The sequence below is a fragment of the Coregonus clupeaformis genome, chromosome 19 (assembly GCF_020615455.1).
Source record: "Coregonus clupeaformis isolate EN_2021a chromosome 19, ASM2061545v1, whole genome shotgun sequence".
Taxonomy (NCBI): Eukaryota; Metazoa; Chordata; class Actinopteri; order Salmoniformes; family Salmonidae; genus Coregonus; species Coregonus clupeaformis.
This window is the reverse complement of record NC_059210.1, coordinates 31,548,204-31,566,988: the sequence shown is the minus strand read 5'-3', so window position 1 is coordinate 31,566,988 and position 18,785 is coordinate 31,548,204. Positions and strand designations below refer to the sequence as shown.

Here is an 18,785-nt window from a genome sequence, read left to right as displayed (position 1 = left end):
CCATAAAAAAGCCAGACTACGGTTTGCAACCTCACATGGGGACAAAGATCGTACTTTTTGGAGAAATGTCCTCTGGTCTGATGAAACAAAAATAGAACTGTTTGGCCATAATGACCATCGTTATGTTTGGAGGAAAAAGGGGGATGCTTGCAAGCCGAAGAACACCATCCCAACAGTGAAGCACGGGGGTGGCAGCATCATGCTGTGGTGGTGCTTTGCTGCAGGAGGGACTGGGTGCACTTCACAAAATAGATGGCATCATGAGGAAGGAAAATTATGTGGATATATTGAAGCAACATCTCAAGACATCAGTCAGGAAGTTAAAGCTTGGTCGCAAATGGGTCTTCCAAATGGACAATGACCCCAAGCATACTTCCAAAGTTGTGGCAAAATGGCTTAAGGACAACAAAGTCAAAGTATTGGAGTGGCCATCACAAAGCCCTGACCTCAATCCTATAGATCATTTGTGGGCAGAACTGAAAAAGTGTGTGCGAGCAAGGAGGCTTACAAACCTGACTCAGTTACACCAGCTCTGTCAGGAGGAATGGGCCAACATTCACCTAACTTATTGTGGGAAGCTTGTGGAAGGCTATCCAAAACATTTGACCCAAGTTAAACAATTTAAAGGCAATGCTACCAAATACTAATTGAGTGTATGTAAACTTCTGACCCACTGGGAATGTGATGAAAGAAGTAAAAGCTGAAATAAATCATTCTCTCGACTATTATTCTGACATTTCACATTCTTAAAATAAGGTGGTGATCCTAACTGACCTAAGACAGGGAATTTTTACTAGGATTAAATGTCAGGAATTTTATAAAACTGAGTTTAAATGTATTTGGCTAAGGTGTATGTAAACTTCCGACTTCAACTGTACCTGTGCGCCTCCCATAGTCTGTTCTTGACTTGGGGATTGTGAAGAGAACTCTGGTGGCATGTCTTGTGCTTTATGCATGGGTGTCCGAGCTGTATGCTAATAGTTTAAACAGACACCTCGGTGCATTCAGCATGTCAACACTTCTTACAAAAACAAGTAGTGATGAAGTCAATCCTTCCTTCACTTTGAGCCATGAGAGATTTACATGCATATTATTAATTTTATTATTAATAATAGTTTGCTATCCGTGTACATTTAAGGGCCAGATGTGCTGCCCTGTTCTGAGCCAATTGTAATTTTCTTTTTGGCACCTGACCACATGACTGAACAGTAGTGCAGGTGCGACAAAACTAGAGCCTGTAGGACCTGCCTTGTTGATAGTGCTGTTAAGAAGGCAGAGAAGCGCTTTATTATGGACAGACTTCTCCCCATCTTAGCTGCTGTTGTATCAACGTGTTGACCATGACAGTTTATAATCCAGGGTTACTCCAAGCAGTTTAGTCACCTCAACTTGCTCAATTTGCACATTATTTATTACAAGATTTAGTTTAGATTTAAGGTTTAGTGAATGATTTGTCCCAAATACAATGCTTTTAGTTTTTGAAATATTTAGGACTAACTTATTCCTTGTCACCCATTCTGAAACTAACTGCAGCTTTTTAAGTGTTGAAGTAATTTCACTAGCTGTAGTAGCTGACGTGTATAGTGTTGAGTCATCCGCATACATAGACACACTGGCTTTACGCAAAGCCAGTGGCATGTCATTAGTAAAGATTTTTAAAAGGGGCGTAGACAGCTGCCCTGGGGAATTCCTGATTCTACCTGGATTATGTTGGAGAGGCTTCCATTAAAGAACACCCTCTGTGTTCTGTTAGACAGGTAACTCTTTATCCACAATATAGCAGGGGGTGTAAAGCCATAACACAAGTTTTTCCAGCAGCAGACTAAGATCGATAATGTCAAAAGCAGCACTGAAGTCTAACAAAACAGCTTCCACAATCTTTTTATCATCAATTTCTCTCAGCCAATTATCAGTCATTTATGTAAGTGCCGTGCTTTTTGAATGTCCTTCCCTATAAGCGTGCTGAAAGTCTTATCGATTTGTTTACAGTAAAATATAATTGTATCTGGTCAAACACAATTCTTTCCAAAAGTTTACTAAAGGACAGTATCAAATCAAATCAAATCAAATGTATTTGTCACATGCGCAGAATACTTGAAAAGGAGAGCCGCAATAATTTTATAACCTAATAACCAACGTTTCGACAGACAAGCTGTCTTCATCAGGTCCCTTTTCTTTTTAAAGTGTTCTACTCCGTTAGCTAGCACCTCACCTAAATAGGTGTTTATTTCGCCTCCACATGCGCAGAATACAACAGGTGTAGACCTTACCGTGAAATGCTCACTTACAAGCCCTTAACCAACAATGCAGTTCAAGAAATAGAGTTAAGAAAATATTTACGTAAAAAATTAAATAAAAAGGAACACAATAACAATACCGAGGCTATATACAGGGGGTACCGGTAGCGAGTCAATGTGCGGCGGTACAGGTTAGTCGAGGTAATTTGTACATGTAGGTATGGGTAAAGTGACTATGCATAGATAATAAACAGTGAGTAGCAGCAGAGTAAAAACAAGGGGGGAGGGGTCAATGTAAATAGTACGGGTGGCCATTTGATTAATTGTTTAGTAGTCTTATGGCTTGGGGGTAGAAGCTGTTAAGGAGCCTTTTGGACCTAGACTTGGCGCTCCGGTACCGCTTGCCATGCGGTAGCAGAGAGAACAGTCTATGACTTGGGTGACTTTAGTCTTTGACAATTTTTAGGGCCTTCGTCTGACACCGCCTAGTATATAGGTCCTGGATGGCAGGAAGCTTGGCCCCAGTGATGTACTGGGCCGTACACACTACCCTCTGTAGCGCCTTACGATCGGATGCCGAGCAGTAGCCATACCAGGCGGTGATGCAACCGGTCAGGAAGCTCTCGATGGTGCAGCTGTATAACTTTTTGAGGATCTGGGGACCCATGCCAAATCTTTTCAGTCTCCTGAGGGGGAAAGGGTGTTGTTGTGCCCTCTTCATGACTGTCTTGGTGTGTTTGGACCATGATAGTTTGTTGTTGATGTGGACACCAAGGAACCTGACACTCTCAACCTGCTCCACTACAGCCCTGTTGATGTTAATGGGAGCCTGTTCGGCCCTCCTTTTCCTGTAGTCCACGATCAGCTCCTTTGTCTTGCTCAAGTTGAGGGAGAGGTTGTTGTCCTGGCACCACACTGCTAGGTCTCTGACCTCCTCCCTATAGGCTGTCTCATCATTGTTGGTGATCAGGCCTACCACTGTTGTGTCGTCAGCGAAGTTAATGATGGTGTTGGAGTCGTGCTTGGCCATGCAGTCGTGGGTGAACATTGAGTACAGGAGGGGACTAAGCATGCACCCATGAGGGTTGAGGATCAGCGTGGCAGATGTGTTGTTGCCTACCTTTACCACCTGGGGGCGGCCCGTCAGGAAGTCCAGGATCCAGTTGCAGAGGGAGTGTTTAGTCCCATGGTCCTTATCTTAGTGATGAGCTTTGTGGGCACTATGGTGTTGAATACTGAGTTGTAGTCAATGAACAGCTTTCTCAAATAGGTGTTCCTTTTGTCCAGGTGGATAAGGGCAGTGTGGAGTGCGATTGAGATTGCTTCATCTGTGGATCTGTTGGGGCGGTATGCAAATTGGAGTGTGTCTAGGGTTTCCGGGATGATGGTGTTGATGTGAGCCATGACCAGCCTTTCAAAGCACTTCATGGCTACAGACGTGAGTGCTACGGGGCGGTAGTCATTTAGGCAGGTTACCTTTGCTTTCTTGGGCACGGGGACTATGGTGGTCTGCTTGAAACATGTAGGTATTACAGACTCGGTCAGGGAGAGGTTGAAAACGTCAGTGAAGACACTTGCCAGTTGGTCCACGCATGCTCTGAGTAAGCGTCCTGGTAATCCGTCTGGCCCTGCGGCCTTGTGAATGTTGACCTGTTTAAAGGTCTTGCTCACATCGGCTACGGAGAGTGTGATCACACAGTTGTCCGGAACAACTGGCGCTCTCATGCTTGCTTCAGTGTTGCTTGTCTCGAAACGAGCATAAAAGGTATTTAGCTCGTCTGGTAGGCTCGCGTCACTGGGCAGCTCGCGGCTGGGTTTCCCTTTGTAGTCCGTAATAGTTTGCAAGCCCTGCTACATCCAACGAGCGTCAGAGTCTGTGTTCTCTGCAGATCCTCTCTAGCTCTGTCAGGTTGGATGGGGAGCGTCGTTGCACAGCTATTTTCAGGTCTCTCCAGAGATGTTGGATTGGGTTCAAGTCCGGGCTCTGGCTGGGCCACTCAAGGACATTGAGACTTGTCCCGAAGCCACTCCTGCGTTGTCTTGGCTGTGTGCTTAGGGTCGTTGTCCTGTTGGAAGGTGAACCTTTGCCCCAGTCAGAGGTCCTTAGCTCTCTTTAGCAGGTTTTCATCAAGGATCTCTTAGTACTTTGCTCCGTTAATCTTTCCCTCGATCCTGGCTAGTCTGCCAGTCCCTGCCTCTGAAAAACATCCCCACAACATGATGCTGCCTCAACCATAGGGATGGTTCCAGGTTTCCTCCAGAAGTGACACTTGGCATTCAGGCCAAAGAGTTCAATCTTGGTTTCATCAGACCAGAGAATCTTGTTTTTCATGGTCTGAGAGTCTTTAGGTGCCTTTTGGCAAACTCTTAGCGGGCTGTCATGCCTTTTACTGAGGAGTGACTTCCGTCTGGCCACTCTACCATAAAGACCGAATTGGTGGAGTGCTGCAGATATGTTTGTCCTTCTGGAAGGTTCTCCCATCTCCACAGAGGAACTCTGGAGCTCTGTCAGAGTGACCATCGGGTTCTTGGTCACCTCGCTGATCAAGGCCCTTCTCCCCCGATTGCTTACTTTGGCCGGGCGGCCAGCTCTAGGAGGAGTCTTGGTGGTTCCAAACTTCTTCCATTTAAGAATGATGGAGGCCACTGTGTTCTTGGGGACCTTTATAAAATTTACATTTTAGCAGACAATCTTATTCAGACGCTCTTAGTGAGTGCATACATATTATTTTTTTCATACTGGCCCCCCGTGGGAATCGAACCCACAGCCCTAGCGTTGCAAGCGCCATGCTCTACCAACTGAGCTACATGGGGCCTTCAATGCTGCAAACATTTTTCGGTACCCTTCCCCAGATCTGTGCCTCGACACAATGCTGTCTCGGATCTCTACGGACAATTCCTTCGACCTCATCGCTTAGTTTATGCTCTGACATGCACTGTCAACTTTGGGACCTTCATGTCCAATCAATAGAATTTATCACAGGTGGACTCCTATCACGTTGTAGAAACATCTTAAGGATGATCAATGGAAACAGGATGCATTGGAGCTCAATTTTGAGTCTCATAGCAAAGGGACTGAATACTTACTGTATGTTAATAAGGTATTTTTGTTTTTTATTTTTAAAAATCTGTTTTCGCTTTGTCATTGTGGGGTGTTGTGTGTAGATTGCTGAGGGAAAAAATTTATTTAATCAATTGTAGAAAAAGGCTGTAACGTAACTAACAACTAAAAAGTCAAGGTGTCGGAATACTTTCCGAATGCACTGTACTTGGATGTGTAGTGTCAGCGTTTGTTGCTGGCATGTCATGCCTAAGTTAGCTAATCTTGCCAATGAAAAAATAATTAAAGTAATTGGCAATATAATTGGGTTTTGTGATGAATGAGCCATCTGATTCAATGAATGATTGAGCGGAGTTTGCCTTTTTGCCCAAAATTCATTTAAGGTGCTCCAAAGCTTCTTACTATCATTCTTTATATCATTTATCTTTCTTTCATAGTACAGTTTCTTCTTATTTTTGTTCAGTTTAGTCACATGATTTCTCAATTTGCAGTACATTTGCCAATCGGTTGTACAGCCAGACTTATTTGCAATTCCTTTTGCCTCATCCCTCTCAACCATATATATGTTCAATTCCTCATCATTCCACAGGGATTTAACCATTTTTACAGTCATTTTTTTATTGGGTGCATGCTCATTAGTAACTGGAATAAGCAATTTTATAAATGTGTCAAGTGCAGCGTCTATTTGCTCCTCATTACACACCACAGACCGGCAAGTATTCTTTACATCATCAACACAGGAATCACAACAAAACGTATTGTATTACCTGTTATGATGAGTTTCTCTGGTATCAGGTAATTCAGGATGCCAGAATATACTTCAACAATTATATGGAGAGTTGATACAAAGTATTTAATAGATACGGTACAGGATTCAACATAACAAGTGGCACGTGAGTGGCCTCTTGCTATTTGAATGAATAGACATAGAAAATCACACATTTTATATACTGCTTTGCAAGCTAATTCTATCCAATAGTTGCCAACCATTATTGGGTGTCACTCCCAACTACAATAGGATCATCTTGCTACCCAGTCAGCTTTCACCCCAGTCAGGACATTCCATCACATACTCATTCTAAGATGAACACCAGTGGCCCCCCAGCCTTCTTGGCACGCCGACCTTCTGGCACCCACCAGTGACATAAATAAATGGCTTGAACACATTATAATAATAATAATAATAATAAGCCATTTAGCAGACGCTTTTATCCAAAGCGACATACAGTCATGTGTGCATACATTAACAAATCCTGTGTAAAACACATAATATAAATCCCCCTTTTTCTCTCTCTATCTGTTGTAAGTAAAAGTCCCCAGACATAACATTACTTTAACTAAACATCGACATTTTGGGTCCATGGCCAGGAAACTCCCCAGACCTTAATCCCATTGAGAACTTGTGGTCGATCCTCAAGAGGCGGGTGGACAAACAAAACCCCACAAATTCTAACAAACTCCAAGCATTGATTATGCAAGAATGGGCTGCCATCAGTCAGGATGTGGCCCAGAAGTTAATTGACAGCATGCCAGGGCGGATTGCAGAGGTCTTGAAAAAGAAGGGTCAACACTGCAAATATTGACTCTTTGCATAAACTTAATGTAATTGACAATAAAAGCCTTTGACACTTATGGAATGCTTGTAATTATACTTCAGTATACCATAGTAACATCTGACAAAAATATCTCATAACACTGAAGCAGCAAACTTTGTGAAGACCAATACTTGTGTCATTCTCAAAACTTTTGACCACGACTGTACACCGGTTGCAGGTAGAAGTGGTGCTGGACAGGACTGTATTGCCTTTGTTGCTCCTCTTCAGCCGGTTTAGAAGGGTTTTGAAGTTCACACCGTTCTTGACCGAATTATCATTGCTATGCATCACAACACCCTCTGTAGTTAAAGAGAGGACAGAACATAACAGTTTAGTTGAGTTCATTTGTAATCCAAGAAATCCATATAAGTATTGATTAAATGACATATTATTTTCACCAATTATTCTTAATACCAATTTCCAAAATACTCCCCTTATCACACTGTCGATTACACCTCATAGTCACAGGATCCAGAATATTTTACCGCCACAAAGTCTCCAGGGCGCAGACAATGCCCAGATTCTCCTGCTAGGTTGCGCCTAGAAGCCTTCACCCGGGAAGAGAGTCTTAAGAACATTGTTAAGTGAGACACAGTATGCTACTGTAACATGTCTTCTTATCAGTCAGGATAAGCCCTGAGATTAGGAAGTGCACATTCTTGCAGCTTGTTGTAGTCCACTAGTCTCAGAGACAGGCCCCCTTTGTACTTTGTCTCCTGCCACAAATACATTTGCACCCAAAACATTCCATCTAACCCATAACACATTAATTACTACTGCTCATATTCTTTAAACAATTTGCATATTTACCAAAAGGCCCTAGGGGAGCCAGTAATTCCCCCTTGTAACACGATTCACATCGTGATTCATGCCCCCAAAGAAAACAAAACAACCACAATGCCTGATAAATGAAAATAACAAATGAAATTAGCATGACAACCTTTGATAATATCTTAACTTAATTGTATCCCATAAGGTAATTCAAGGAATAGTAACATTGACTAGCGACAGGTGTCCCTCATTCAGGGCTAGCACTCTCTCTCTGTCCTTGTCATGGTCCGAATCATATATAGGACTATTGCCAAATTATAAAGTTCTTCCTAATCATTAGTGTTTACCTATTACATTTAAATGTCACCCAATGTTTCTAGGCTCTCTAGTGAGGGTGTTTATGTGTTTACTTAAAACTCACTCAGAAAATAAACTTCAGAAAATGTGCTGTGTTGTGTGCCTTCAAGATTTAACTAACTGCTCCCCCACCCCACAGACTCTGGAATCTTTCCACAGAGAGAGATAATTGAACCCCCATTCTCCTGGAACAGAAAGTTGACATGTTGTTAACATTCAGTTATAATCAGCAATCCAAAAAATAGTAATTACACACAAAACAAGATGCAGATAATTCCACTGTACTACCTCACATCAATAATCGTTTGTTTCAATCTAATTCCTCGTGACTACTCCAGAATAAGATGACCTAAAATCTCTCACAAGATGAAAACCACCCAAGGTTCTCTGAGTTGGCAAAGAGCATCCCTAAGTGATTACCCTTTAGACTTCATTTTCTGTAATTCTCACAAGGATTATTCAACCCCAAAATCGGCTCCATTTGCTCCCATGTCAAATTATTGTGGTATTGTTACTGGATCAACGACATAGGTAATAGCTGTTTCGCCTTAGATTGTTCCTGTCACCCCTCTAAATATCATATTTTATTCAGTCGCCAATATGATCAATTACCCCTTTTCGGTAATCTAATCATCACAACCTGTTGCATTAATTTTGTAAAAATATAAACCTGTTGATTAACAAATCTAGAAACAGAAAATCCCTTAAGCCTTAATAGTTACATCATTAGGTTAAGTCAATTCCCCATGTTTTTCAAAAAGTGGACATACGCCAATCCATTCTCTAAGACTATTACCCCTAGTTTGTAGGCAGTCCTATAATGCTTAACCTTGGATCTTATCAAATGATCCATAAACGGCACCAACTAAGAAAATGTTTATTTATTGTTTCCCACCCCTCACGTACGTCTACGTTTGGGTGCGCAAGTTATCGTATATGAATATTATCCAAATTATTACTTTATCAAATCTCTAGTAATTGATTACACACACATGACATGTATCATATATTCACATAATCCATATAGAACGTTAGAAACTCTTAGGTACTCACATCAACCAATCCCTTCGAGTTCTTAACGATTCTCAATCGACACAAATCAGCTTCTTCAAACATACTCCCAGCGGGACCACAACACAACAACTGTATTTTCCCCGGACACTTCCCGTCCTGTCATGGTATCCTCCCAGAAAATACAGACTTTCCACTACTTTGTAAAATAGCATTCCGCTCTCAATACCACTCCTTGATATTCTATGACCTAATTCTGTTATATATCGAAACGTATTATCCAAACTTATCATATTATCATACACATTTCTATAATTTATTATGTACACTTCAGATTAAAATTAATTTCTGCTCTCTGTTCATAAGGTACCCTATGCTGTTCCATTGCCCCATTACTTAATTTCTTAACTGACTTTTTCTCCTAACTAGTTATATTTCCAGGTCATTATGCGCTCATTAAATCAAATGCTTTATACGCCTCTTTCATATAATCTAAATCCCATTTCGTGTTGTTTACGGCGATATTGTCAATTATATATTTTCGCACTACCTGTAATTTATCCCTTTTAAAACTACCATCCTGAGGATACTCATTATCGGTCCATGCTGATAAATCACTGAGATATGGTTCCACATAGAAAAACCTTAATTTACTCAACATCCATTCGCGCGGTGTCTAATTTTAGATACTTTAAAAAGAGACATGTTTTAGATGCGGATTTGTCTGTAATAATTCTTCACCTCCTTTCTCTCTCTTCGAGGCAAATCAAGCACTGATTTATTCTTAATTGTGATTTTCTTACCAGATACCGGTCTACTGAGTTTACTCCCCATTTGTTTTTATTAGTTCATGCAATATTAGTAATTAAATATTTGAATCAAATCCCCATATTGATCTTCTTTGTTTTTTTTTGTAAAATTTCATTTGTCTATTTAGTCATTGGTGCCATGATCCAATATTCTAAGTTGTAGCTGCTGTATTAGCTATGGTTTTCTCTGTTTTTCGCCCATCTTGAGTAATTCACAAATGACTAATTCTCTCTTCACCAAGGTACTCTAACTCTCAGAGGATTGAACCTCCTTAATTTGTACTTCTCCTCTATAGTGTTGTCATTCCCTTAATCAATTATGGCTTATTTTAACTGATAGGGCTTCAACAAAGGACTCTAACCTTTAGCAAACACATTTTAGGGACTCAAAACCCACACTTTATAATGTGTTTCTACAATTAAAGGACTCAAACCCCACAACTTTATAATGATTTTTCACATTAAAGGACTCAAACCTCACAACTTTATAATGATTTTTCACATTAAAGGACTCAAACCTATATTTTTATAATGATTCAACACACCAAAGACTTAAACATATATATTTTACTAAGGGACTCAAACCCACCATTTTCTTTTTAATGCCTTACACATTTAGGGATCCTGCGCCCAATCTTTATCCTCTGTTGTTTTTACTCATTAATCTGAACGCATCCTATTTTGAATCATAGCACCATGCCATTGGCTAATTCAGGATTTCTCCTTACATCTCTGTACATAATTGAATACCACTCATCCCCCTTTAAAATATTGAATTTTAAACGTTCTTTACAGCTCAGCTTTACCACAGATAAGCAGATTTGAACACAATCCAAAAAAATTAAAGTCTGCTTACCTGTCTGTTCGGCCGTAAACTGTATCCTGTTTGTAGACGCCAATCTGTTATGAAGTTTCTCTAGTATCAAGTAATTCAATATGCAAGAAGATACTTAGATTGAGAGTTGATACAAAGTATTTAATAGATACAGTACCTGATTCAACATAACAAGTGGCACGTGAGTGGCCTCTTGCTATTTGAATGAATAGACATAGAAAATCTCTCAGTTTATATACTGCTTTGCAAGCTAATTCTATCCAACAGTTGCCAACCATTATTGGGTGTCACTCCCAACTACAATAGTATCATCTTGCTACCCAGTCAGCTTTCACCCCAGTCAGGACATTCCATCACGTACTCATTCTAAGATGAACACCAGTGGCCCCCCAGCCTTCTTGGCACGCCGACCTTCTGGCACCCACCAGTGACATAAATAAATGGCTTGAACACATTAACAAATCCTGTGTAAAACACATCATATCATGACCTCTTATACACTATATTAGGCCCAGTCTTTGGAACTTTGTTTTTCCTAGATACGGCTACTGTATTGTGATCATTACATCCAATGGAATTGGATACTGCTTTAAAGCAAATTTCTGCAGCATTAGTAAAGATGTGATCAATACATGTTGATGATTTCATTCCTGTGCTGTTTGTAACTACTCTGGTAGGTTGACTGATAACCTGAAGCAGGTTGCAGGCACTGGTTACAGTTTGAATCGCAGTATCGAATCACAATACATATAGAATCGTGAGAATCTCAATGCATATCGTATCAGCTCCTAATTATTGTGATAATATTGTATGATTGAGGTCCCTGGCAATTCCCAGGCCTAATTGATAGCCAGACAGCTAAGCCTAAGTGTTTATCAAGTAGAACCCATCAATTTGTGCAGTATGTTCTGCTGTCTTTTTGTGACAAGATTCCTCCTGGTTCTGTGGCCGGGATTTTAGTTGGTGGGAATGCTAGCGTCTCTCAGCAGGCTCAAGCCTTGTGACTAACTGAAGGATTATACCAGACTATTTGAGAGTTTTTGTCACCCCCTGTCTGACCATCTGGCTTCACAGCCAATCAAGCTCCGACAGAGCATTTTAACCTGCCTCTGACCGAGCAGGTCAGAGTTCAGCAGAGCACTCAGCAACACAGCCAGAGCTAGATAGAGCAAGGACCCAATGCTGACCTAGCTGTAAATAGTGGCTATATGGATGGATACCTATCCACTGACTCTCTCCTTTTTCCTGTATGATCCCTGGAGGATTTTGTGTGTTGTAAATGGAGGATTTTTGTTTTTTAGCTTGCCAGTTCAATGTTAATGCCAAATCAGGGTATCTGAAATGGATTCAATTGTCAGCCTTTGACAAATCGACTTTCTTTTCAGTATGTGGCATGCATCTCTATTAGACTATGCAAACATCCCAAGTGACCCTCTGTGCGAGTAGGAGAATTGAATCTGAGCTTTATTTTCTCACACATAGCCAAGGGTTTAATTAGCATCTGTGACAAGTCAATAATGGCATGACAGCCTTTTTATAGGGTCTTATAAAATCTGTTTTATTTTTCCAGGTTTCAGTTTTTCAAAAAAATGTCAGGTTTTCACTCTCAGAATCACACCTTTTTAATAGGAAAAAAAAAAAAACGATGTGCCTCGGGGGCTGGAGTGATGTCACACTTTTCCCCCATCCTTAGCAAACACTGCTGATTAAACTATTTGCATTCTAAACTGAAGATGATTAGTGATTATTGTGTTAGCTGGGGCTAGGACAAAAGTGTGACACTAATCAGGCCCCCCGAGGACTGGAGTTGCCCATCCCTGTTCTAAATCCACAACAATGCTTAAACCACATCAGGAGACCACTTCTGAGTTCTGGGAAAATAGAAGAAATTTGGATTTTGGGGTGTAGTTACCCTTTAATGCAAGTGTGCACCAGCAAGAGACTGTTGTTTCGTTAGCGATGTTTCTGTAGCGCTCGTGATTACGGAGCTTGCAAAACAAATGGCCACTGGATTGATGCAAATAATCATGATGGCATTCTGCCAGGTAGGCATATTCTACTTTGTAGTTAAGATTTCATTGAGAAGGTTTTTGGGAAAGCCTTTCCATCTCTACCAGAAGGTTATCATTAGCATCATTACTAATGGCTACACAAAGTGTAGACATACGCAGGCACCGCACACGCAGACAGGGGCATTCCTGTTCCGTTTCAGAAAGTTATAGGAAAATACAAATCACTGATGCATTTTGTTCATGTCTTATGATTAACTTAGGCTAATTCATGAATTGTCTAATAAGTTCAATAAAAAATATATATTGTTGAATTCCGTTTTAATGTCTGGATTCCGTCCGTGTCCTCTGCAACGCAGATTTTATAGGGCCCTACTTTTAATCCTTACAGTAGCCCTAAACTGTAGGCTATGGTGGGGAATCTGACCCCTCCTCACCCACCACCCAGCTCTCTCTCTCTCTCCTCTGTGAAAATCCTTCCATTGTCATGAGGGGCGAAGGGGTTTTGCTAACGCATTCATATGATAAGTGCCTTGAAAAGAAGGCTTGTGAAAGAGATGCTCCTATTCCTGCACACAAGTTGTTTTTGACCCAGTGTTAGGAAAGCAAAAGCAGTGAAGGGCTGTGATCTGCCTCAATGGAGGCTTTGTGTCAGGGCCCATAAAACGCCTGGGTCTTATTTCGCTCTTTATTAGTCTGTCACATGTAAACAGGCTTGGGTGAGGAATACCAATAGCTCAGAGCAAACTGGTTTTTGAAGAATGCTAATGCCAGTGTCTTTCTTTGTCTTAAATTTTTGTCTTTTTGACGGTACAGGCTGACTAAAATCAACCAGAACCTCCTAACCAAGAACATTGTCAGTGTTAGTGTGTCCTTTGTAAGTCAGGACCTCCCACCCCCACTGATATGAATGCAAATCTCTTTCTGTGTTACATAAAATGTCGCACAATGGCGAGGTAGGCTTAACAAGAGCGTGGTTGCCTCATCAAGACCTTCATTAATGCTGACATATTATTCATTCGTTCCCATTAGCTTAAGTCTTAGGGCTATGGCTCATTCAGACTCAAGATAGAGAGCGAAGAGGGCATGCAGGCTTTGACGCCGGCAGTAGAAGTCAACCTTGTTTTCGTGCTGTTGTTGACCTCATTCGATTGATATGTCAGGGTGTTAATTAGACTAAATATCCTGTGGCGGGGGAGCTCTGGTGAGGAGAAAGGAGCTTGATCTCTGGGTCAGGGTTTGTGGCTTTGATGATTTCAGAGGTCTCTTTAGTCCTGCCTGACGTCAACCTGCTGGTAAAAGAGGAAATGGACTCCATATGTGTTTTCAGGTTTGTGGAAACCTCACCCTCCCTGGCAAAGCCCAGCTCACTGTTGGCATACATGTGGCTTATAAACCCAAAGGCAGCTTTCTCCCTGAACTTGAGTGCATCGAGAAAGCTTGGTTATTGTTTTTTCTTTGTCAGGAATGATACAGTTTATGATGAAACTGTTGCAAAGACGGTACACTTTTTACACGTAGAATCGGGTGAAAGTTTCATACGTCAACAGTGCTCTAAACGATCTGTAGACCAACCGGAGATCTACATTCGGTGGGTTGTGTGCGACCCTTTAAGTCAAAGAGACTGGTTAGAAAGTATTCTCTGTAGATCAGCTTTAATATTGCAGATTGTGGCTTCTATCAATGTAATGGCATCATTTCCAATCCCCTAATATATATATATATATATATATATATATATATATATATATATATATATATATATATATATATATATATATATAGTTTATTTGCTAGGGCAAAAAACTAAACGTGCACCCCTTGGGGTCCCCAGGACTGAGCTTGGGAAATGCTAGCCTTTAGGCTATGGATTATTTGATTGATACCACACTAAATAGCCTATAGGCGCACTTGATATTGTGCGCCCAACGGAGAATCAGAGATGAGGGGCGACATCGGGCACACATCGATATATACAGTATAGCCTAATAAGCAACTCATTCTAAAAGAATATTTACATTTCATCAATTACAAATTACATGACCCTCCCCTGGACTAGATTTAAACAATATTAAACCTTCCCCTGGACTGAAATTGAAAAAAGCATGACCCCCATTTTCCTGCAGGTATCAATTATGTAAATGTCAATACATCCCTAACCCATGCATCTTTAGAGCTCCCCTTTTTCTTAGTATCTAATGGATATTTTCATCTGTGTCACATGAAACGGCTCACAGGTGTGGTGCAATTTTGAGAACTGTGTTTTCCCGCTAATTGCATTTTGGAACATTCGCGTGTAGCCTACAGCCATGTGCGCATTGTTGAGCTTATAATATGAAGAAATACAACTTTATCAACATTTTAAGATCAACGGTCTGATCTGTTGCATCAGCCTTATTGCTTTTTTACGTTTTTAAATGTGCAGTGGTTGTTTGAATTTTGGTCTGTTGTCCTAGAACTGCCTCAGTCTGTTTTGAACCGTAGACATATTTTTTATCGTCCCGGGGACGACGGGACGCCCTTAATTTCGAGCCCTGTAGGGAATTATTTTATAAAGACATAAAAAGTATTTAGTTGTAATGTTGTAATATTTTATAAGCTACCGAGGCTGGCCAACCATCCTACCAGGAGAGCCTAAAAAGGAGTGTTGTATTTTGAGACAGCCTTGAATATGCAAAGAAGCCAATAGACCGAGTGTAGCCTACATTTTCTTCTGATTCTCTATGGTAAAAAAAGATAGTAATTCATTTTATTTTGTATAGTGGCATCATACAATGATGTAATAAAGACCTTTTTTGGGGGGGGGGACAAGTGACTTGAGCTTTTCTACTTGTCCAAAGGACAAGCCCTGATTTCCTTCCTGCCATACTTTCCTCTGTGACATGATTCTAATCTCGAATGTTCTCATTATAGTTTATCTTGGTATGTTAAGAGCTTGACTTCTGACTGCAGAATTTTCACACATTTCCTCTCTTTACAGGGCAAAAATGTGGGTTACTGGGAAGGGGATACCGAGAAGACCATAAAGCTGCTGTAACCCTTCTCCCACTGCCTCCAGTAGTCTGAGAAGGTCAGACTTAACTGTGGAGCAACTGGGCCGCTGGCACTAAGATGTCCCTAAGCAGTGGTACTGCAGGCGGGAAAGGTGTGGACTCTAATGCGGTGGACACTTATGACAGCGGCGATGAATGGGATATAGGTGTTGGCAATCTGATCATTGACCTCGACGCGGACCTAGAAAAGGACAAACTTGAGATGTCTGGCACTAAAGACGGTGGGGGCGTGGCTGCCCCTCCCAGCGCTGTAGCAGCTCTACCCGACAACATAACCTTTGTTAGCCCCGTACCAGCTGCTCAAGGCAAAGAGAGTAAATCAAAATCCAAGCGTAGTAAGAACTCAAAGGAAAGTGGCAAGGCCTCGGTCACAGACGGGGCAAAGAAAGACGCCCAGGTGCGAACCCAGGGCGAGGTCACGGGACCCGCCATTGGCACAGGTCCCACAACAAACACCAACTCTGGAAAGGGTGCTGAGAAGAGCACCAAAGGCTCCCGCAATGTTCCTAGTGGAAAGAAAGACAAGGAGGCGGGCTCTGGGAAAAGTAAGAAGGAGAAAAGTGAAGTTGTGGCTACAGGAGTGGCTAATACTGAGAAGGAGTTAGGTGCCCCAAATCTGCCTTTGGGGGCCCCTCGTAGCGTCCCATTTGAGGGTACGCAAAATACAGACTTGGCTGTGGCCGAACAACTTGGGAATATCGCCCTGGATTCCACAGGGATTGTTGTACCACCATTAGCCATTAAAAGTGATCCAGAGGAGGTGGACAACGGTGAATGCAGAAACCTGAAGAAAGTGAAAAGTGAAAAGGTAAGTAACAAGCTGTCTTATGTCTTTGATTTTGCATTTGGCTGCTGTTAAATCAATGGATTTGAACTATAGCAGATGCTGTCTGTTTGTTTGCTGCTGGAATAGTAGCATATCTAGCTCGCCTTGACAAGTGATTTATTACATTTTAATGTAGCACTTTGCTTTCAAGTTGAGTGAGCAACAGACGTAATCTGGTTCTCTGTGTGGGGGATAAGAGCTTTGTACTGTCTCGAAACCTCTCATGTAATCACTGAATTTGATGGGTGTGTTAAGTAGTGCATGAGTCTCCATCTTGACGCTAATGTCTCCTCAGGGGACTTTCACGCTGCTGTACTCACCCCATAGCCCAGAAACAAGTGAAGTAGGTTCTGCAAGACCCAACATAAGCATCAGTCTGTAGCACTACATATGGCAGATGCCTTGTCCTTTTATGTGTGCCAGTCATTTCAGCAATGGATTACTGCTCAGGCTCTTCACTGCCATTTAGTGAAAAGCCTGAGCGGTAACCCAGGCCCCCATTTGCAAACCTTCTAGAAGATGTCCTCAGGCACTCAAATGGGCAGACTTGTTTTTACACAAGTTGCTTGTTGATATAGTGGGGGGATGGAAGGCTTCAGCGTGTCGGATGCCAAAGATGTGACAAACCTGAGTGCCGCTGCTCTCTGATAAGGTTTCTGACAGAGACGCTGGAGAGTATTGAAAAGCCATCTCTCGAAGAGGCTTTGCACCAGGAGATCAGTTCCAACTGTCGGCCATATGTCACCGCCAGACGCTGAGACAAAAGTGAAGCTCAAGGGGCAGTGTCGGATGTCTTGTTCTGGCAGCAGATTTTTTGGGGGGGAGAGTGTCGAAGAGCCTCAACATTTTCCAGCCTGCAGTTAGTCAACTGGGGGGCACTTTCAGGCTAGAGTTACCCCATTAGACATAATTACTGGCTACTCATCTCCAAGTCATCTTGATAGTATGCTTTTCAAATTCTTCATCGGATGGAACTTGGTAAGATCGACAGGAAAAGGTATCAAAAGTTTCATGAGCTGTGTGATAGCTGCTTCTCCTGTATAGAAAAGGCCATCCGTATTCCATTGACAGGGTTTTCTGCTTATCTTTGGAGCTTGGGGAGTGCTGCCTCAGTCTGAACTCTGTGGCGGTAGGTTTCATGTGTCATCTTGCTCAATTTTCGACCTCTATCATTCAATGGTAGGGGGCATTCAGTTCAACTCATTCTCGCTGTGTCTGTCTTGGGTGGGGGAGGAGGAGAAGAGGAGAGGAAGCAGTTCAGACTCTCTCTGTTAGGATCATGCCGGCAGGCCAGGAAATCCTGCAACAAAAGGACAAGATATCTCTGTCGTCTCTCTAGAGAAAAGGGTCTAGGGTCAATAAGTCATTCCTTGTTTAGACACATTTAAAGGCTTAGTCGCCTTAAAATTACATTCTTTTTTAGCAAAAATCATGGTATCATCCTGTGTGGCCCTTATGATCTCATCAATAGGCCATTTCTGACATTATGTAGTCGTCAGCAGCTGACGCTGGCTAACTGCACCCATGCTACAGTCATGACCTTCACATGCCTCTCCTGTTTGGACAACACAGGGAATTTGCAGTGCCCTGTACAGGCATTAACCTCAGTGATGGTGATTGCATGTTTCCACTATGTTAGAGATGGAATTACTTGAGGTGAATGAGAGACTCTCTTTTTGAAATCCCTCGTAATCCGCTTTTGGCGATTTATTTTAACGTCTCCTGGTTGTCCACAGTCTGTCTGGTCTCTTTAGACAAACTAGGCTGTCATAAAAACCTCATCGCTTACGTAATTACACTTTTTGCTACTAAGCGCCCTGTCGCAAAATGGGGGATCATTCTACCACAAAAAGGTCTGCATTTGGTTGCACAATGCTCTAAACAGGGCATTTAAAATGTACTGTGGCCTGTGGAAGTTGGCCTTTCCTTAAAGTTCAGGTTGAAGTTCATTTCTGGAAGTCAAGTGAGCTTCTGTTGCCAATAGGCTACCTCCTCATTAATTAGCAATGCAAGAGGTTTATGTAATTTCTCAGCTAAATGCCAAGCTCACAAAGAATGAGCCTTCATTTTGAATCAGCACCAGACACCTTCCTCACTGCCAGTTATCGCAACCTGCGTGGAGATCAATGGACTCTACTGTAGCGAAAGTGCTGTATGCACAAGGGGGTTTAAATCTTCCTAGCATTCCTCTCTCAGCAGTGAATCCAGACATGATTTATTT

The 18,785-nt window shown here is 41.8% G+C and overlaps 1 protein-coding gene across 1 annotated transcript in view; it reads left to right on the top strand.

The window, feature by feature from the left end:
- Positions 1-18,785, top strand: part of znf609a (zinc finger protein 609a) — a 186,314-nt gene that overhangs the window by 75,863 nt on the left and 91,666 nt on the right. The window contains exon 2 of the mRNA XM_041837814.2: positions 15,666-16,546. Coding sequence (XP_041693748.2) covers positions 15,797-16,546 — 750 coding nt within the window. The 5' untranslated portion in view covers positions 15,666-15,796. The remainder of the gene's footprint in view (positions 1-15,665; positions 16,547-18,785) is intronic.